This window comes from Stigmatopora nigra, chromosome 18 (assembly GCF_051989575.1).
Source record: "Stigmatopora nigra isolate UIUO_SnigA chromosome 18, RoL_Snig_1.1, whole genome shotgun sequence".
NCBI classification, from domain to species: domain Eukaryota; kingdom Metazoa; phylum Chordata; class Actinopteri; order Syngnathiformes; family Syngnathidae; genus Stigmatopora; species Stigmatopora nigra.
The window spans coordinates 5,593,957-5,615,776 of record NC_135525.1 but is presented as its reverse complement, the minus strand read 5'-3'; the positions used below and the strand labels follow the sequence as shown (position 1 = coordinate 5,615,776).

At 37.5% G+C, this 21,820-nt stretch overlaps 3 protein-coding genes across 3 annotated transcripts in view; 1 reads left to right on the top strand and 2 right to left on the bottom strand.

Moving 5' to 3' along the window:
• The window catches only part of znf646 (zinc finger protein 646), a 7,301-nt gene extending 4,573 nt beyond the window's left edge, over positions 1 to 2,728 (bottom strand). Inside the window, exons 1-2 of the mRNA XM_077739043.1 lie at positions 2,564 to 2,728; positions 1 to 1,855 (exon numbers count right to left, since the gene is read on the bottom strand). The exon at positions 1 to 1,855 is cut by the window's left edge and continues 490 nt beyond it. Of these exons, the coding sequence (XP_077595169.1) occupies positions 1 to 1,729 (1,729 nt within the window). The 5' untranslated portion in view covers positions 1,730 to 1,855; positions 2,564 to 2,728. The remainder of the gene's footprint in view (positions 1,856 to 2,563) is intronic.
• A 377-nt stretch (positions 2,729 to 3,105) lies between these two features.
• On the top strand, positions 3,106 to 6,704 carry znf668 (zinc finger protein 668). Its single transcript, XM_077738226.1, has 2 exons — positions 3,106 to 3,233; positions 4,064 to 6,704. Exons 1-2 carry the CDS (start codon positions 3,107 to 3,109, stop codon positions 5,968 to 5,970), a joined length of 2,034 nt encoding a protein of 677 aa, XP_077594352.1. The 5' UTR covers position 3,106; the 3' UTR covers positions 5,971 to 6,704.
• On the bottom strand, positions 6,504 to 20,625 carry LOC144211204 (circularly permutated Ras protein 1). Its single transcript, XM_077738230.1, has 22 exons — positions 20,475 to 20,625; positions 19,979 to 20,137; positions 18,975 to 19,068; positions 18,576 to 18,779; positions 17,679 to 17,837; positions 17,444 to 17,581; positions 16,817 to 16,897; positions 16,537 to 16,610; positions 16,297 to 16,452; positions 16,197 to 16,238; positions 13,350 to 13,439; positions 12,375 to 12,526; positions 11,933 to 12,014; positions 11,731 to 11,861; positions 10,885 to 10,969; positions 10,712 to 10,818; positions 9,872 to 9,978; positions 9,014 to 9,131; positions 8,135 to 8,275; positions 7,977 to 8,070; positions 7,768 to 7,794; positions 6,504 to 7,075 (listed from the first exon to the last, which is right to left on the bottom strand). The coding sequence occupies exons 3-22, from the start codon at positions 19,051 to 19,053 to the stop codon at positions 6,953 to 6,955; spliced, it is 2,190 nt and encodes a 729-aa protein (XP_077594356.1). The 5' UTR covers positions 19,054 to 19,068; positions 19,979 to 20,137; positions 20,475 to 20,625; the 3' UTR covers positions 6,504 to 6,952.
• Positions 20,626 to 21,820: the final 1,195 nt, after the last annotated feature.

Genomic DNA, 21,820 nt, shown 5'->3' with positions numbered 1-21,820 from the left:
GCGAGGACAAGGATCCCTGTACCGAGCTGACGACGGGAAATTGGGACTGGGCGTGTCCACGAAGATGGCACCTGAGGGCCCGCATGCCGTTGTAGTTGTTCCCACAAATGGAACACTGATAAATATCGCCGTCATCCTCTTCTTGGAAGCTCCGCTCTGAGTAATTCTCGTTAGGTCCGTTAAACGGCGACATCGTATCGGCAAAATACCTCTTGGGATGGTGGTCTTCAGTCGTGTGCTGCTGTCGTAGCGGACAAGAGTGCGTCACGATGCCAGAAATATCGGCAAAAGTAACCCCACAGTCGGCGCACATGTGCCTAGGCGTCAGCTGTTGAGTCGTGTCCTGATTGGTGTGGTATACTTTGACATTTTCACCATAAGCGAGGGGAGTACCATCCGCCTCCTCCTCTTGTGACGCCAAGTGGTTCTGCTGGTCTAGCGAAATTAAGGGGTTGTAGTCTAGACAGTCTCCATCACCATCGGTGTTGGGTGAGGTTTTGTGGCCCTTATGGGTGCGGAGGTGACTTTTGAGGGCCGCCAGGTGAGGATACGTCTTCCTGCAGATGGTACAGTGGAAATTACCCACCTGGTGAGAGCGTTTATGGTTGACCAGGCTTCCGGAATGGCGGTAGCTCTTGTCGCAGATCTGACATCTAAAGGGGCGCTCGTCGGGATCCGTGACGTCGCGGTCTTCCGACGCGGTCGCCATGACGTTGCCAATGCTATCCTCCCTGAGCTGGGGTTTTTTCTCTAAGCAGTTGGGCGATGTCTGATTGTTGGACAAGTTTGAATACACATGTCCATTACTGTTTATAGTACCTTGAGGCTGATTAAAACTTTTGACTGAGGTTAAAGAAATAGGACTCATGTGAGCCGTAAAACCGTTGGATTTAGGTGAGGTAACGTCGTATGTAATACTATGACTGCCAGCTATATTGTCCCGAAGCCCAAAGGGAGTAGAAGAGTTATGCATCTGGATGTGCTCTTTGAATTCCTCGGGGCTCGGGAAAAGATCTTGACACAAATGGCAGAAGTTGTCAGGCGTGTCCAAACTCTGCTCCAGTGTAGAGTTGGCGTAGAAGTCCGAGTTACTGCTTCCGCCGTAGTTCCTGGCCTTGTGGCTCCTCTGGTGGCCGTAGAGCGCTGCCATGTTTTTGAAGAGTTTAAAACACACATCACACTCAAATATTCCCACCTGGTGAGTCATTTTGTGGTTGCTCAAGCTTCGCATGTGTATGTATGTCTTATCGCACAGATTGCATTTAAACGGACGGTCGGTGGAATCTTGCGACGCATCAAACTGCGGAGGGTAAACCACCCCTTTAACTTCAACGCCGTTATTTTCCGTTTGGGTCCCGACAATCGATTGGCAATGACTGTCAATTGGGATTTGACACAAGTACTCCGTGTCGTCCTCTTTTTTTAATGGCAAACTACGGTGAATGCGCTCGTGCGTCGCAAGCTGGGTTGCTAGGCGGAAAGCCTTGCCGCATTGCGAACAGGAGTACTTTTTGCGCGCTTTGTGACTCCTCAGGTGACTTTTTAGAGCCAAAGCGTTGGAATTTTCTTTACCACACACGTAGCACTCAAAGCATCCAACGTCGTGAGTCTTTTTGTGGTTGGCGAGGCTGCCCGCGTGTCTGTAGCCGCGTCCGCATTCGTCACATTTGAATTTGCGTTCATCTTCTGGCTCCAGATGACCATCGGTGTGCTGGACAAGCGCGGCCATGTTAGGACAGAAAGCGCACCAAATGTAAAATGTATACAAGAGGAGGATACATCAGGTGCATTGCTTGTCAGTTAAAAATGGAGAACAGTGATGGGCAGAGTGCGTCTGGAGGGGCCATAGACCAATCTAGATGAGGATGAGGAAGGCAAAGCATACATAACTTTTGTCAGAAGTTGAAATGTATTCAATCATCAGAACAACACATTTGCCAAATGGTTACAATTAAACTATTCAGTCATAGATCATTTCAAATTCTGAACAAAATTGGGATAAAATTCCCACCTAAACATTACAAGATATTCACAAGTATCTATTTTTTCTTTATAATCGATGTTTACGACATAGAAATGTTAGTAGGTAGGTAATACAATGTTATATTGTATTTAACGTGGGCACCAGCAAAATAGGGGCATATATGTGACAAAACAATAGAATAAAAAAACATTTTTAAAAGGGATTTTAGGAGCGGGGGTGTTCTGCAATACTCTCAAAAAGATAATATTTCTGATGAACTACTTATTGACGAGTTTATAAGTAAATACGAATTGTAATTGTTTTCCACACAGAACGACTAATTAGATTGCTGTGTCCAGCTGCGTGAACGAACAACGCCTCCAAATGTTTTATTTTATGACATCGCCACTGCAAAAATCCGTCAAAATACGATTCAATATAACACGATCCTGCAAAGGAGTGTTTATTTAAGTATTTTTTTAATAAATACATTTCTGCAGGTAGTTGATTGCCATGCTGGCGATTCGTTAGCTAGCAAAACAAACATTTGCCGCATAAAGATAGAAAAGGCAACGTCAAGAAATCTGTGAATTCAAATACCTTCAAAAGTGATTTGGAGCACATCTCAAAATCTCAAGATCTCCCATGAGAGCACCGAAAAGCTTGATTTGATGTGAAAATGAAATTACAAAGGCACTTCTTCCAATTGTCCTCTTTGAGTTCCACATTGCCCTTGTTGCTAGGGAACAGGAAATGTGCAGCATCCAAACACTTCCCTGTGCAGAGGTGCAAAATAAAAGTCAGACAACAACAACAAAAACTTTCACGTACTTCAAATGTATTTAACATTTCTCCAAACACATATTCACCACATCAATAAAAACAAAAACTTGCATTTGCAAATGGTTATTTTAATGTTTTTCATTGCCATTGATACAGATCGACATTAAATCTATTTGAACGGAAAATCACTGCACTTGACAGTGTAGGGAATGAGCTAGACTATTTCATAAGTATGCATTTAGCATTAAGTGAAATACAGATATAGATATATAAATATATATGATACAAAATAAATATTATACATCTATACATTACACATGTAAACACTAGCGGCTTGACACTCGACAAGCCATCGTCATCATGGTCCTAGCGCCGTCCCATTTTGACAGTCAACCAGTGAAAACGATCCACTGCGTCCAGCAGGAAACGCGCTCAAGTGGGCATATTTTTCTCACAAATCCGCGCATCTATTATCAAATTGTTTCAGGTATGGTCATTCTTTTGTTTAGTACATTTGAGTAAAATCTGCGTGAAGCTAACGTTCGCCGCATCGGGGTAGACGATGCCTCCGAAAAGAGTGCAGGCGGTCCTAAAGCCAGCCATTTTGAGTTTCATTTAAATAGCACGTAAGCTAACGAAATCATTAGATGTCGGGAATATGCAATACTGTTTATAGATCGCTTTTTAAAAATGACGCTTGACTCTGGGCGTAGTCAACAACAACAAAAACGAGACATGCCTTGACATCGCATAGTTCCTCAAACATGAGCGGTTAGCCTATTGTCCCTGAGGTCCTAATGCCAGCCATTTTGTGAATTAATGCATTCTGGTTCTATATTTTCAAGTCAAAATATGAGGTGGATGCGACTGCAGAATCAATGTTTTTCTCTCACTCAATCTACTTTCCAAGATGTTATCATATATCATACAGTCTTTAAATTGCATTTTTACTGCTGCTACTTCTGCACTGATAGATGAAGGAATACCATAGGCTTGGGAAATAACTAATACAAATCATTACCACAACACAATAAAAGCAGATAGAATTACCTTGCGTACCTACCAAAATAAGAGAACAATCTTCACCAAAAGAAATGAAATGCTTCTTTCTCTGAAGGGGCGTGTGGAAGACCACCTGAAATAATTGTTGGCAGAGCAAATTTGGTTATCAAATTGTCCATAAAAATACACAATATAACAAGACCATGAACTTGGAATTGATTTTAGGGTACTCGAGTAATCGAGTAAAGTACAAATATGGCCATCATAATAATCCTCTTCCATTTCTTGGTTTGTTTTGGTGTGTGCTTCATGAAGGTTGGCGAAAGATGGCTTCTTCGCCGCAGGCTGCTAGCCCCCCTCCTACGGGGCAACAAACCCCCCCAGAGCAAGACGACAACAACGGGCAAAAAGAGGAAGAGGCCCCCGTTAAAAAACGAGGGCGAGGCCGTCCCCCTAAAGTCAAAGTGGCGTTCAAGTGCCCATCGTGCGACGACTCCTTTGGGAGCGCGTCGGCACTGCGCGGACACAAGGTATCGGCTCACGGCAAGCGACGCCCCCCTCAGCAGCACCAGTGCGACCACTGCCAAAAGACATTCTCCAGCAAGGCCCAGTTGTCCAAACACGAGAGCACACACTCGGCCCGCCGACCCTTCCAATGCCCCGACTGTCACAAGGCATACAAGACGCCCACCGAGCTGCGCAACCACGGCCGCTCGCACACGGGCGAGAAACCTTTCGTCTGCGCCGAATGCGGCAAGGCCTTCATGCAGGCCATCTGCCTGAGGATCCACACCACTCAGCACAATGGTGAACGTCCTTATTCCTGCCGCCAGTGCTCCAAGAGCTACCCCACCTTGTCCAAGCTCAAAGTCCACACACGCTCCCACACCGGAGAGAAGCCTTACTTTTGCGGCGAGTGCGGAAAGAGCTTTGCCGACCCTTCTGTGTTCCGCAAGCACCGACGCAACCACCAAGGCCACCGGCCCTACGCCTGCAACGAGTGTGGCAAAACCTACACTGAGCTGAAGGACCTGAAGAACCATGAGCGCTCCCACACCGGAGAGAAACCATTCCTGTGCTCAGAGTGCGGCAAGGCCTTTTCCCGCTCGTCCTCGCTGGTGTGCCACCAGCGAATCCACTCGCAGAAGAAGCCCTACTCGTGCGAGCAGTGCGGCAAAGGCTTCACACAGCTCTCCTCATACCAGTCCCACTTGCGTACACATTCCGGAGAGAAACCCTTTCTCTGCCCACAATGCGGCAAGATGTTCTCCGACCCGTCCAGTTTCCGCCGCCACCAGCGAGCCCACCAGGGTTTCAAGCCCTACCCATGCGACAAATGCCCCAAGAGATTCCGCCAACCGGCCGACCTAGCCGTGCACGAGCGGGTCCACTCCGGAGAGCGGCCCTATAAATGCCAGAGCTGCGACAAGGCTTTCGTGGCGTCCTGGGATCTGCGACGCCATTTGCTGGTTCACACAGGCCTGCGGCCATTTTCCTGCACAGAATGCGATAAATCCTTCGCCGAGCGCTCCAGCCTCAACAAGCACCGCCGCGTACACTCGGGAGAGCGCCCATTCAAATGCGGCCAGTGCCTCAAGTCCTTCGTGGTATCCTCCAGCCTCCGTAAACATCAGCGAACTCACTCAACAGAGCAGGCGGCGCCAACGCCACCGCCGCCCGAAGAGACGGAAACAGGCCCCACCAGCGCTCTACCGCAGTTCTCCTGCACCCGCTGCGACGCCACCTTCAGCACTTGGGAGGAAGTTCAGGCCCACGAGCGGTTGCACGCCGCCGACAAGGCACCGAGCCCGCACGCATGCCCCACCTGCCGGGCCGAGTTTGCCGACCCGGCGGAGCTGCGGGAACACCAGAAGCAGCATCCCAAGCCAAGGCCGCACGTGTGCGCCAGCTGCGGCAAAGGCTTCCTGAACCGTGCCGGCCTTCGCAAGCACCAGAAGATCCACTCCAGCAGCAAACCTCACGCCTGCAGCCACTGTGGAAAAACCTTCCTGTTCCCCGCTTACCTCCGCAAGCACTTACGGACGCACATGGCCGCCTCCTTCGCCGACCTGAACATCGTCCCCGCCGAACTGCCGCCCGAGGACACGCCCCCAGAGGCCACGGAGCCCGGTGCCATCTCCCTGAGCGTTCCCGTTACTGTTTCCGCCGCCACTTTTCACACTTTGCCAGACTACTTGATCAAGGAGGAAGAACATGTTTAATTAACCTTAAAGGGATAGACCAACAATCTATCATCATGCATCTCTCTCAAATCAAATTATTTTTGTCTCCATCGCCTAGAACGCTGTAAAATGTAAAAGTACAAACCATGTCAACTCAAGCAAAGCACTTATCCTTTCTTAATTTAAATACTTAACCCTTTCCGAGCAATTGGTCACTACAGTAGGCAACTATTTGGATGTTGACCTTTGACCCGTTATATAGCTAATGAATATTTTTCGTTCATTTACATCAAACTTTTCTTGCCACTAAACCCAAAATGGGCAAGTTATTATTGGTCATTTTAAAAAGACAAGATTATTTCTATTTTTATGATCATTATTCCGACGTTCTGGCTTGTTCTTTCCGGGCCTGTGTGGGTTTTCTCCGGGTACTCCGGTTTCCTCCCAATCTCTGTCAAGATAAAGAAAAATTAATACATTAATAAATAATTCTTACATGAAAAGATGAAATACTTTACCACAAATAGCAAAAAAAAAAAAACTGAAAAAATGGTATAGAAAAGTGTCCTGTATAAATTCTACTGTTTTGTCTTTTATGTTTTCACTGTAAAATTCCATTAAAAAAACAGAAGCAGAACAAGAATTCTTCATTGTAGCTTAATTTAAGAATATATATATGGTGACCATTCTACTGTGTTTTGCTATATTATTCATCATGCAAAGACAACGCAAGCAGTATTTGCTATCATTCCAAGAATAAAAGTCAGATTTAACAAAAACTAGTGCTGATGTCATCATTTCAACACCATTGACAATGATAAAAAACGTCCAATCGTGACCATTTACATTCTTCTGCTAACAATTGAGACAAATAGACGACTAACCAGTATAAAAAATGGGAGGAGCCACCTTCCTACTTCAAACTACAACTACTAAGTATCAAAATTCGGCTTAAACAATGTGTACTGTGAGCTAACTCAGGATAATGTGGCTTATCAGCAGTTTTTGGCATGTTTGCCTTTCAGTCTTTGGAATTCTTCCAATGGGGTGAAAAGTGAAGGTTCTGCTGATTCTTTATCATGATGGTCTTCCTGTTGCTCTGCTTCATAGCGTACAGCAACGCCGCGCCGGCGTCCGTCAAAGACTGGTGGGAGGGAGGACAAGGGAGGAATTGAGGGAGGAAGTATTCTAGCGCCGGGAAACAATAGCTGGAAGTACTCTAAGTTTCAACAGGAAACATTGCGGGAGCTTTCCTCGGATGGAGGAGGAATTCCACAAGAAAGTTTTCTCCAAGGAAGTGTTACAAGCTGTCAATTGTTATGAATTATGTAAGAGATGCTCCATTTTGGAAAGGAAGTATGCTAATAGTCACAGGTCAAGACATTTTGCTTATTTTTTTTAAACAGGAAAAATGATTTGGAAATGATTTTCAATGGGAAGTATTCCAAGTGGTATAGTTTGAAGTATTTGGAAGTATTATGAATGTGTATCAAGACATGAAGTACCCCAGCAGGGAGAAGTACCAAGATAGTAGGCCTTCATAGAGGACAAAAGTACTTGAAATTCAAGCATGAAGTACTCTAAAAGTGAAAATATCACCAAAAAGTATTTCACATGAAGTAAGAAAGTACACTAATAGTAACAATCCAAAGAGGAAATAAACTAGCCAGAAATGAATTAAAAGAAAGTACTCTTGTAAGAATGATTCAAACGAGAAGTACCCAAAGAGTAGTAGTCCAAACCAAAAGGTAAGAAGTACTCAAGTACCCAATCAGAAGTTGTTTAGTTAGGCAGTTAAGATCATAAAGTGTCCTAAATATTGAGATTGAAACTCACCTGCGAGTCAGAGACGACCGATTTTGCCTGATGAATAAAAATGACAAATTGCAATGTTGAAGTTGAACTAGCAATCCAGACATCCAATCCAATTAAAATGGAAGTCCCGCTTCAAATGGATTGGACGCCTCCTATTGATCAGCCATTGGACGTCTATCATTGTCAATGGCATGGAAAGAGTTTAAAAAAGGCCATAAAACCTATCTGACCCTGGTGAGGTGATGGATATTGTTGTATAACGGCTCCATGGTGTCCACCCACTCCTTGTACGTCTCACGGTCCTCGCCATTGCGGTTGTGTTCTCTGAGGACGACATCAAAACGTCACGTTGGCGGTGATGCTTGGCCGGTTTGGATGTCGTACTTACATGACCCTCTGGATTAGCTTCATCTGTTGCTCGCTCTCCTGACGGGCGTCCAGGAATCGGCCTCGGACGGCCAGGGCGGCGCTGGCCTGCGAGGAGTTCAGTTGGATGATGGGTAGCGACAGACAGGATAGCGCCACCGAGCTGAAAGCCAAAGGTAATGCGTCAATCACACCCGTAGCTATTTGGCTACTTGGTGAAAGCTTTTTAAGCACGAGAATTTAGCAAATTTAGCCAATTGTTCCCTTTTTAATGATTGCAATTACCCTAATTAAGCAATTAAAAAAATGAGGCAAATGTTTACTCACACAGGGAGTACTTAAAAGTCTAAAATTTTCTCCAAAGTAGATGGTGCCTAATCAGCTTGCACTAAAATCAAGATTCTGTAGATGATGCTAACATTTTGACTGTCTGGGTACATTGCTTGCTGTTGCGCTATATGTATCTATATCAGGGGTGGGCAAAGTTTGCGGCCTGGGGGCCACATTGACTTAAAAAAAATTGACAGAACGACTAGGGTCAGCACAAGATAGGATACACATAAAAAAGTGCATCCGTTATCAGTACATATGAAACATAAACAGAAAAAAGGGACTAAAGTATTAACATTCTTCCCATACAAAAGTTGTTATAAGGCATAGACAAGTTTAAATAATCTAAAATAAGGGAAAACCGTATAAGTTGATAGGTATGTACTACTATTGATATTGATACGTTGCTAAAATGATGTCATAGGGCATGACTAAGTGCTGCGGAATGTACTTTTGGAGTTTTTTTCTCTAACCGAATCGTTAGTGTTTCACTCTGACGTATGGCTAGACACGCCCCCATTTTGAGAGTCGTCCTCGTATGGCAAGCTGTGGACAAAATAATCCTCATTACCTTTCGTTGGTGACGTTTCTGGTAGTGGTGAAAACTCGAAGCATCTTTTGGCCATTCCTCAACAAGTATCTGAGCTGTAGTTGGACCGACACGGTGCTGCCCGATGCTGGCAATAACTCTAGATTTTAAAAAAGAGAAAAAATTCAAACACAAAACAAAAATCATGGATCAATCACCCTGAATTGTGCCAGCCAGCCAATCACAGAGCACCTTATGACAAACAACCAAACTTACCTCTATGGATAATTCAGTATTATTGCTACAAATGGATGCATCATTAATATGACACAAATTTATCACAAATTATACATTTAGTTATTTTTTTGGTTCTAAAATATAATATAAAATATACTCCAAATATACCTATGAAAATTTTACATGTTTTAATTCAAATGACTATATAGATCCATCATTAATATGATACAAATTTACCACAAATTATACATTTAGTTTTTTTTTGGTTCTAAAATATAGTATAAAATATACTCCAAATGTACCTATGATACTTTAACATGTTTTAATTCAAATGACTGTAACTAAAGGTGTGTTCCAATGATGACTCATTATGTTCCAGTACATATTTCCCCCACAATTTATCTTTTATTGTTTGATGTGGAGACTTGCCATCAAGTCTTTTCTTAGGAATTGAACCAGTTTTACGAGGCCAAGTACAGCACGACATCCTCACTCCTTTTTTTTTGTATTCCTTCCATTGTCTTACATCTATTTCTATCACCGGTACACTTAGTCATCACTTTTAAGCCTCCTCCCTTGCTTGTTTTTGCTTTTCTTCGAATTGACGTTTCACTTAACCCCTTATGATATGTGTACGGACATAATTAATGTATTTTTGTGTACCTTCAGCCTCTTCAGCCACGAATTGGAAGGTGATTTCTTTATCCGGGTGCACGTTTCCCACTTTTCTGCATGTTTGTTGTCCTGCTTCTTTTTCTCCTCTCATTCGCCTAAAAAAATAAAATACAAAAAAAACATACAAATGATTGAATTCCTTGAAGAACATTTAAGAAGAAATACATTAAAAAGTAATGGAGGAATACGTTAAGTACATGTAAATGATATATTGTATAGAAATAATATACTATGTCAATATAATTTGATATTTAACTAAAAACTGAAAAATAGAATAAAGTATAGGAAATAAATAAATGTTTTTATTTTAACATTAATGGGACAATTTTAGTGAAATTTGCATTTTTAACAAATATAAAGGAAGAATATATTAATCATTTTTAACACAGTGTAATGGAGGAAGTATTAAGTACAAGAAAATAAATAGTATTTAAATAGTGTATATATCATTTGAAAAAATATTAACAACTGAAAAATCCTAAATTTAAAAGACCGAACGTGGATTAAAAAAATGAAAATAAAGTATAAAAAGGACAAAAAAAATCTTTTGATAATTTGAATTACTAGATTTTCATTTTTAATGAATACAAAGTAAGACTGTATATATTCATTATTAATTTTAAACTTTAACTTGACTGTCATTTATTATTTTTATCTGTCCATGATTTGTGATTATGTCCTCATTTTTTGTTATCATCTCCCAATTCCTACTTTATATTTTTTGAAACAATATTTCACATAATATGCCTCCAATACTTTAAGTCGAATTATTAACTGTAAATTCAAGTGGTTATATAATGAGTTAAGATAACATTGATTTCATCTTACAATGATTTAGGAAGTAGCAAGGAGACAGTGCACTGTGTTGCAATTGTGTTGTTTTGGATGATCTGCTCAAATTCCGATTGGAGCATCCCTGGATTGGCGATCACCACCTGATGGACGCCCAAAAAAACGGCTGTTAAGTGATGGAGAAGTAGGTAAAAATCAGAATCTCTTACTTTGCCTCCGGTACGATCAGCCAGTCGTCCCAGCTCGTCTAGTCGGCAGTCGGTTCCCTCAATTGACAGCACTGACACGGTGACGCTGGAAGATCAACAAAGTCAGTCAAAAAAATCATTTGGACATGCAGAAACCTTATTTTGGGTTATATATTAGATGCATACTTGACAGAAATCTGACTTTTCATGGATAAAAAAGGACTATTTTGTTGAAAGTAGATCAACAGACTTTGTTTTGAGGACAATTTAATACTGAATAAAGTTTTTGGGGTTAAAAACGACTTTATTTTGGCTAACTATATACAAATATTTATTGTTTTATTATTATTTAATTTTTTGTCAGTTTTAAGACATTTAACAGTTAATCAACAAAAAAAGGTTTTGCTCAAATTTTTGGATGGTTTTGTTTGGGGAAAATATGAATTTTTGGGTATTTTAATTGACTCAAAAGTAAAAACAATAAATATGTTTTGCTGAAGGAAAGAAAAAAAACAGACCTTTGTTCCAAAAAGTGATCATTTTAACTTTTTGTTTGGACAAAAAATATTTTATATTAGAAAAAGAGTAAAACATCTTACTTTTTGGGTCAAAGAATAAAAAAATGAGAATATTTTGTCAATGGAAAAGCTGGTATTTACGTTTTTAGTGAAGATTCTTTTTAAATTGATCACCTAAAAACTGTTTTCAAAAGTATTATTAACTCCTTGTTTGCCCAAAACGTAAATATTTTAAAAACCACGGTCCATAACGACCTGTCACCCAGTGTAAAAGGTCAAACGATTGGAATAACTGAAATTCTGATCATACTGACAGTAAAAAAATGAATAAAAAAGATTGAAAACTAACCCTTGATGAACAGCACTCTCCCCCAATTCCTGGTAGAAAATGGTGGACGACAGCAGTGTGCGTGCGTCATTGTCCTCCACTTCCAGATTCCCCAAAGTCGTGTTTGCCTTGCCGTCCGTACAGATGATCACCTTTTCACAAGAGACGTAAATATGACTCGTGTCGAAGAAAAACGCCAGTTGGACGCGGGTGTGACACTCACCTTGGAGCCGGGGTGTCTGGACGCCATGGTGATGGCTACCAGAGCTGCCGGGCCAAGCGCTGTGGTGCCCTTTGCTGACAACCTTCAAAGTTAAACGCACAAACGCCACACATCATCATTCATTGTCCGTACAGTTTATCCTCACCAGGGTCGCGGAGGGTGCTGGAGCAGGGGTGGGCAAACTTTTCGGCCCGGGGGGCCACATTGACTTTAGAAATTTGACAAATGGGCCGGGTCAGCAAAAGATACGATACATATAAAAAAAGAAATTTGACAAATGGGCCGGGTCAGCAAAAGATACGATACATATAAAAAAGTGCATCCGTTAACAGTACATATGAAACATAAACATAGAAAAAGTAGATCTGGTGAGCTTTAAAATAAATCAAATAAAAAGTACACGAGAAAATATTTGCATATATTTGGACAACGTTATTGTTACCCCGTGACTTGCTGCTCCAGGAAATCTTTGGTGCTGGACAACGGAGGTGGAGTGGCGAAGGCGGACGCCGCCGCTTTAAGACTGTCGCTGTCCATCAATTCGTCTGCTTGAAGGACACGTGATGGAAAATCTCCGTAGCCGTGCACCGTCACCTTTCGCACATTTGCTCATTTATGAGGATATCAAATACTGTTTTTAAAAATACCACATTTTTCTGGACTACAAATCGCACTTTCTTTCATAGTTTAGCCCAGGGGTGGGCAAACTTTTGGGCCCAGGGACTACTACATTGACTTTATAAATTTGACAGATGGGCCGGGTCAGCAAAAGATACGATACATACAAAAAAGTGCATCCGTTAACAGTACATGTGAAACATAATCAGGAAAAAGGACTAAAGTATTAACATAGTCATCACTCATCATTAAAGTACAAAGTAAAAAGTACTAAGTCAAGTAAAAAGGAATGTATTAACAAATATTAAAATGTATTTTTAAAAAAGTTAGAGTGGCTGTATTTAACGCCAGTTACTTTGAATTAGTATATTTGTTCTAGGTTCTAATATAAATATATATATATATATATATATATATATATATATATATATATATATATATATATATATATATATATATATATATATATATATATATATATATATATATATATATATATATATATATATATATATATATATATATATATATATATATATATATATATATATATATATATATATATATATATATATATATATATATATATATATATATATATATATATATATATATTTAAATACCTCACAAAAATGTGACATTTACAAGAGTATGAGTTTTTCATAGTATTTTTTTTTCCTTTTGATTGTGGATTCTTTGGCACGGGCGCTTTATACTAATGTGGGACTTATAGTCAGAAAAAATACGGCACTACAACACAGTGTGTAAACTGTGTAAAATACAATCTCTTAAATTGTACCTCATAGTTGAATGTGATGAGCCCCACCGGTGTTTTATGCTGTTTTCTGCTCAGTTTTTTTACGCAGAGTAAAACTGCTTCCTGGACAAACTGTGAGAAACAAAAGTAAAATACATATAAAGTACATATGTTTGAGAAATCAAAAATATACAAATATTTTAAGAAAAAATATGTAAAACATATTTCCACGGAATTATTCAATATGTATAATATATATATATATATATATATATATATATATATATATATATATATATATATATATATATATATATATATATATATATATATATATATATATATATATATATATATATATATATATATATATATTAGTATATAATATTTTTAATTAAGATAGATCAAATGACAACTCATTTTTAAAATATGTATGCATATAAATTTTCTATTTCAATTTTTCTGTTTAATTTGCGAAATATTTTAAATAGATTTTTTTTTAATATTAGCAAAGCTTATATTAACTGAGTTTGTTCCCTTTTTAAAAAAGGATGAATACACCTTAACCATAAAAAATTTGAAGCATATTTTTTGTTTGCTACCACTCAACAGGTTTGACCAAAACAATCCCCAGTTTTTGTGCTATTGTGTGATCAAAGGTCCGACATGTCGCAATGTTTTAGCCCAAATTTCCTCATCCATGGCCCATTATAGGTACATTGCCACACTGATTACGCAAGAAAACAATTGACAATAAACTGGCTTTTGTGTCATATGAGGGACAATTGAAAGTATAAAGGTTGCAAATAAGAACGCTCACTCAGAGGAAGAAGCACAAACGAGTGAACAACATGAAGAAGGTCCTCCTTGTCGCCCTTCTCGTCTTCGTACTTGTCAGTCAGGGTGAGTGACTACTTTAATATTGACAAAAATCAGCATCCAATCGTTACTTTTGTTCATTTACCCCTCAAAATGGACCGAACCCCCAGATTAAAAATGTTTTTTTTTTTTTTTTTTGGTCAAGGTGCGGCCCTGCGATGTCACTGCGGAGGATTACGCACATGTCGTAGATCGATAGAGACCTGCACTGGGAACAGTGACACCTGTATCAGTGCCATTTTCAATCCTCGTGAGTTGTTTCTTTCGTTCAACTGTCATTATTTATATCCAAAGATGAAACATTTTAAGTGAATCTCCCCCTCTTAATGTCAGAATTTTTTAACAAAGACATCAAAAAGCTCTGGAGGAATGCATGAATAAATTAATAGTACGATACTAATAAAAAAAAAAATATATATATATATATATATATATATATATATATATATATATATATATATATATATATATATATATTATATATATATATATATATATATATATATATATCTATATATATATATATATATATATATAGATATATATAGATAGATTAGATATATATAGTATATATATATATATATAATATATATATATATAGTATATATATATATATATATATATATATATATATATATATATATATATATATATATATATATATATATATATATATATATATATATATATATAGATATAGATATATATATATATATATATATATATATATATATATATATATATATATATATATATATATATATATATATATATATATATATATATATATATATATATATATATATATATATATAGATATATAGATATATATATATATATATATATATATATATATAGATATATATATATATATATATATATATATATATATATATATATATATATATATATAGATATATAGATATATAGATATATGTATATATAGATATATATATATATAGATATATATATATATATATATATATATATATATATATATATATATATATATATATATATATATATATATATATATATATATATATATATATATATATATATATATATATATATATATATATATATATATATATATATATATATATATATATATATATATATATATATATATATATATATATATATATATATATATATATATATATATATATATATATATATATATATATATATATATATATATATATATATATATATATATATATATATATATATATATATATATATATATATATATATATATATATATATATATATATATATATATATATATATATATATATATATATATATATATATATATATATATATATATATATATATATATATATATATATATATATATATATATATATATATATATATATATATATATATATATATATATATATATATATATATATATATATATATATATATATATATATATATATATATATATATATATATATATATATATATATATATATATATATATATATATATATATATATATATATATATCCATATATATACACTGATTCACCACATCGCAGAATGGATTGGCAGATTACACATGAATAGTGTAGGAATGATAATACAAAAATACAAAATAGTAACAATTGAGTATTTCACTGGTGGCTGCTTTAGGGAGTTAAATGATCGTAAAGAGAGTTACGAAGCATTTTTAGTGATTTTTTTAATTTTTCACAGCGTCTCCTGGCTTCTTTAAAGGCTGTTATACGAAGTCTGGCTGCACTTTGTTGTCAAGTGTGGCCACAGTTTCCTGCTGTGACCGTGACTTATGTAACAGATAAAGTCCTCGGATAGAATCCAGAGGGCTTATTTACCTCTAAATGCCTGAATAAATAAATACAATGATAACCCATGGTAGTCATTGTTGATCTTTTCACGCATGTTTTTAAGGCATTCGGTGGGTCATGACCATTGAAAACTTTTAACAGTGCACAGCAGTCCTAACATAAAATTACTTGGAAAATAGACTCTTACCTCCAAACGTGATCTGTGGACGAACTGGTCCCCTACGGACACCTTGACAAAACCAACGCAGTTACGACTCCTGCCCGTGAGATGAAATTCCCCCGTCTACCTGAGTGGTGATGCTCATGGAGGCCGAGATGTCGATGCAGAAGATGAGCAGGGGCTGGGAATTGCTTGGGCGTTTCTGGGAGGGCCTCAGGGAGAACAAGCCATGCTCCAAACCGTCGCTCGGGGCGCCGTGCTCGCAGAAGTAACACCCGTTGATCTGTTGGGTGGAGGGGAACACATTCAGGAAATGCGCTGACCAGATGAAGGTAAAAATACGTTGGATTTTGGAAGCTCTCCCTACCATGTTGTCGTACGTGGAGTGCAGCACAGCTCCACAACGAGTGCAGCAAGTGGGTTTTTCTTGGGTGCTCTGCACTGGAAAAACCACAAGCACAGTCATCAGGACGTTTAAAAGGTGACTGAGTCATTCCTGTCAACCTTGGCTAATTGCAACCCTTATTATTGATTGCAATTCCCCTTAATATCTGATAAAATGTAAAATAAAAACATAGAAATGCAACACAGCACATATTTACTCAAATAGGGTATAAGTATATATATAAATTGAGAGGTATGCTGACCTTTCTCCGAGAGGAGTTTTCCTAAACTGACGAGAATTACGTTGGGGTTCCCTTGGAGAGGCCCTGAATCTTCTGTGAGTGCTGCAAGGGACAAAAATACTACCCAGTTTTATTTTATTTTTTTAAAGTGCAGTACATGGACGCAGTAGTGGTTTAGCTGCCATTGACAGCCATAGATGCCCAATTCATTTTGAGAGGGGAGGCACAAATGAACTTTAAATGAGTGCCCTATTCATTTATTTATTTTACATTTATTGACTTTTTTTTAATTATGAATTTATTTCCTTCATTTTTAAAAATATTTTCTATTAATAAAAACATTATTTTACATTTTTAAATGATGAAAAATGAAGTTTTATTTCCCTCATTTAAAAAAAAATTCTATTAATATAAACAAACTCAATAAATGTATTCATCATCATTTTTAACATATATGTTAAGTATTACCGTGCCCATGGGCAATATGTAGTACATAACATAATTCCATCTTTCTTTCACATACTACTAAGGGAGCACAGTACCAGTGTTGGTACTTTACTTCCACCAGTTTGAGAACAGCCGAGATGGAAGATATTATAGTAGTAGTATAGATAGTACAACTACCTATCTTTTTTTAAAAAAAAGTACCTGGAGCTGGTGGCACAGAAGGCTGGCATAGAATTGTTTTTTCACCCGATGAAGATGCAGGTAGAATAAACACATACTCCGGCATGTTTTTCAAGAAGATTGGACGAGGAGGACGAGGAGGAAGAGGTGGACCTGAGGCTACAAAAGTTCTTTGTTTCATATAACAAGCAGAATTTAATGATATAATATGAACGACAGATTCTTCTGATTGCGTTTATTTTTATTTTTTGCTTACCAGCCACATTAGCATCGAGCCCCGTGCCATCTGAGATGCAAGGTGGTCTGTCGGCATCTGTTGAATCCAAGTCCTTGTTGTCGTAAAATGTGTCGGTAGTTTGAGTAGGGGAAGGTGAGCGACTATTTGCTGCAGATCTCAGATGGGGTGGAAGTAAAGCTGTGGTGAAGTAGAAACAAGAGTATTGTGACAAGAATGACATCTAGTAGCAGCACGAAACATGACATCACCCAAGTCAATAACATCAATGACTAGAAAACGCCATTTCTGGAGAAATTGTAGTTTTTTTTTGCCATGCTGATCAGTAAACTTGTACAAGTACACACACTTGTACAAGCACATGTTCCTGTGGTATCAATAGTACAAGTACATACAAGCAAACAGTTTTGTAATATATATTCACGCTATTAAATACACTTGTAGTACTTTGTGTTAGAAATACATAGTTCTTGTAGTTGGAGTACAATAACACGCAAGTAGACCTATACTTGAATGTATATTACCAGCACAAGCAAGTACACATGTACCTGAAGTAAAAGTACATGCAAGTTCACATAGTTGTAATAGGAAGTACGCATACTTCACTCAATTATATGTCATTGTAATACCAGAGCCTGCAATTACATACACTTGTAAAAGAGGTAAACACAAATGCATGTAATGGTAGTACCAGCACATACAAGTACACATGCTATATATGTGAGTACATGGGGGTCACTTGTTATTAATTTTGGTGGATTTTCAGTTGACTTTTTTCCTTCCTTCATTAGATAAAGGTTTCTGTGTCATTGAGACAGACTTTTAATCTTACGGGATTTTTTTTCTCCTAATAGTCCACCCTAGTGTCAAATAAACAAACAACAACAACAAGTGTTTTTCTTTGTTTTGTGGTAGTACCTGTCTTTCGGGTCTGTGTCTGTTGCTTGGCAGATTTGTGCTCCAAACCAGCATTGTCATAAAAGTGACATGTGGAAGTGGTCGTATCCTGCCGTCCATCCTTATCCGGCCACTCTTCAACTTTAGGGGGCGACTCGTCCACCTTGACGGGGGGAGGCGGGGGTGCGGCCACGGGTCGGGTCCAGTTGATGGGGGGCAAGAGAGCTGCGAGGAAAGCAAATAGTATTAGCACCCAGCTCATCGAATATTAGCATTGAAATTGGAATATTAGTAGATGGCTAATTGATTAAGTCAAGCTAGTTAGCTTAGGTCAAAGACATTTTCATGATGGAAGGTTGTTCAATTTGGCAATCGCCATTTTGGTTTGTGAGAGGACTGTTTTGTGGGTACAATTCTTACCTGAACGTTTGAAGACAGGTTGGTGTCCTTTTGAACCCAATGATGGCGGCACATATACAAAATCGCACGCAAACTCCATTGCCTTCAAACAAGCCTGACTGGAAAAATAGGGACATGTTAATACAACACACATATGCATATATACATATACATACACATACATACATACGAAAATATACACATACATACATATGCATATATACATATACATACACATACATACATACGAAAATATACACATACAAACAAACATACACATACATACATACATACATACATACATACATCAAACATACATACATGCATACATACATACATGCATACATACATACATACATACATACATACATACATACATACATACATACATACATACATACATACATACATACATACATACATACATACATACATACATACATACATACATACATACATACATACATACATACATGTATGCACACACATACATACATACACACACACACACACACACACACACATACATACATACATGGTGATTTACTGCTCATGTTTAAGAAATAAAACATAGTAACTGTAATTTTCAATTATCACATTAAGAATAATGACAAAGTTATCCCATTAAATTAAATATAAGTACAAATAAAATAATGAATGTATACAAGAAATATTCAATAAATACTTTCAATTACAGGAGAATATTTAGTGTAGGTCACATTTTTAATTAGAAGTTATAGAGAATATTATATAATAACTTTTTCTGTGCCCTTGGTGATGGCATATGTCCAATGATCCTACTCCTGTGAATTCAAATGAGTTCATCTGCGATTCCCCCGTTTCAGTTCAAATGGATTGGACCATCACCACCAATGGCAGCCAGAGTTAAGAGGCCCCCAAAAAACAGATTTGGGCAATCTTTAGGTAAGAAATGTCGAGGTCAACAATTAGCTGTCGATTAGTTTGACAACCCTGAATGAACCGCACAAACAAATAAATGAGTATTGTGTGTCTATTGTACTCACTTATGCAGGATAAGCCGGCGACCTTATTGTGCGGCGGGCGATTTCTCTTCTGAGTTGTTTTACACAATGTCGTTTTGAGACATGTGGCCAGACCGGTTGGGTGGAAGGCGCAACAAATGTCATCAGAGACTGCCGCTCCATTAAAGCACGTGTTGCCTTCTAACTTGAGTTTCGGTGAATTGAAAAACATAGTAATATTTTAGGACAATTTTTGTCAACAATGTCTCCAAACGATTCAACAATAATATTGGCCTACAGTGCATTTACCATAATATCATCATTATTTGTACGATCTATTCATTTCTATTATGTAACATTGTATGCACTACTTTATATATAGTATTCTTTATGTATTTTGTACAATGTATCACAAGTTATATAGTTAATATAACCCAAATGAACCCTTAAATTAACAGTATGTGACCTGACATCAACATTAGTCACTCAAAATACTCCAAACTTTACAGGAAAAGGCCATAAAAAAAGAGTACGTTACCTGGACTTGGCCCAAAATCTTTAAATCCACCAGGTAATGTATTTTCTCCAAAATCGGAAGAGCAACTTGAAAGCACAGAATAGCAGCAAATTCAACATGAAGTGGCTTAAATTTTAAAGTAAGCGTCACAAAATCAATAAGTCAGGTAGTAAAAATCAATAGGATGTGATCCAAAGTGACCCGAAATGACCCCAAAATGATAGAAAGTGACTCCAAATTAAAAGGTGACCCAAAAGAGTCCCAATAAGAAGAAAATGTGAGAAAAAAATCAACAGGAGGTGACCCAGAATATCCCCAAAAATCAACAGGAGGTGACCTTAACCCAGTAGGAAGTGACCTGAAATGCTTCAAAATCAACAAGAAATGCTCCATAATCAACTTGAAGTGACCTGGATTTTCCTCAAAATCAGCATGAAGTGACCTGAAATCAAAAGAAAGTTACCCAAAATTTACATGGAGTAAGTAAGTGTTTGAATAATACCGTTTTGCCACAACAAAAGGAAGATGAAACCAAGTAATAGACAACTTCTGGTCACATTTCCACACATTTATTTCACTTGGTAAATGCTTTTATTTGGGCAAAAAAAATCTCCAAAGTCAAGGTTTCCCAAGAGTCTTGAATCTGATTCCTCACGGGACTGAAACATACTGTCGTCCTTTATTAACTCTTTCACTACCATCCAGTCATGATACCAGTCAATGCTATTTCTCATCTAGCGCCCCCAATCAATGGCTGCCAAAGAGTTAGACATCATAACATTTGCCATAGACATTCAAACACTGACTACCTAATCAAAACAGATTTCTGGATCTGTGTCAGCACTTGGGAAACCCCGATCTAAGGACAGTAAACATGAACTTTGTGAACAGGCAAACAAACATCTGGAATTTCCAAAGCAAACCATTTGTGTATCTCCACGTTGAAAACGTTAAGGTGACACAGTCACTCCACAAGTACCACGTAATTGGCCGGGTAGAAACCCTCTTTTCCTCCACTCAGGATCCCTCGACACCAACCCTGGTCGTCCTCCTCTTCCACCTTCAAGAACTCCTCACCTAAGACCACAATGACCCATGTTAGATTCAAGTAGGATTAAATATCAATGTAATATTTGTAAATTCCTGGCTATTGCCACAATAACCAGTTAATAAAATTAAAAAAAAAAACATGACAAATAATTTGAGTGACCACTGCTGTGTGGTGTGGAAAAATCCATGTGCAGTCAACCTGTGTGGAGTTTTCCATGTTCTCCCTGGGCCTGCATGGGTTTCCTCCGGGTACTCCGGTTTCCTCCCAGATTCCAGAGACATGCATGCTAGGCTGATTGGACACTTTAAATTGTATG

Coding starts and splice junctions, on each gene's coding strand:
- znf668 (XM_077738226.1), top strand. CDS start 3,107: ATGGTCCTAGCGCCGTCCCATTTTGACAGTCAACCAGTGAAAACGATC. Junction 3,234..4,063: donor CTATTATCAAATTGTTTCAG/GTATGGTCATTC, acceptor TGCTTCATGAAG/GTTGGCGAAAGATGGCTTCT.
- LOC144211204 (XM_077738230.1), bottom strand. CDS start 19,053: ATGGAGTTTGCGTGCGATTTTGTATATGTGCCGCCATCATTGGGTTCA. Junction 10,819..10,884: donor CTGATCGTACCGGAGGCAAA/GTAAGAGATTCT, acceptor GGCGTCCATCAG/GTGGTGATCGCCAATCCAGG. Junction 8,276..9,013: donor AGAAACGTCACCAACGAAAG/GTAATGAGGATT, acceptor TTTGGCTTTCAG/CTCGGTGGCGCTATCCTGTC.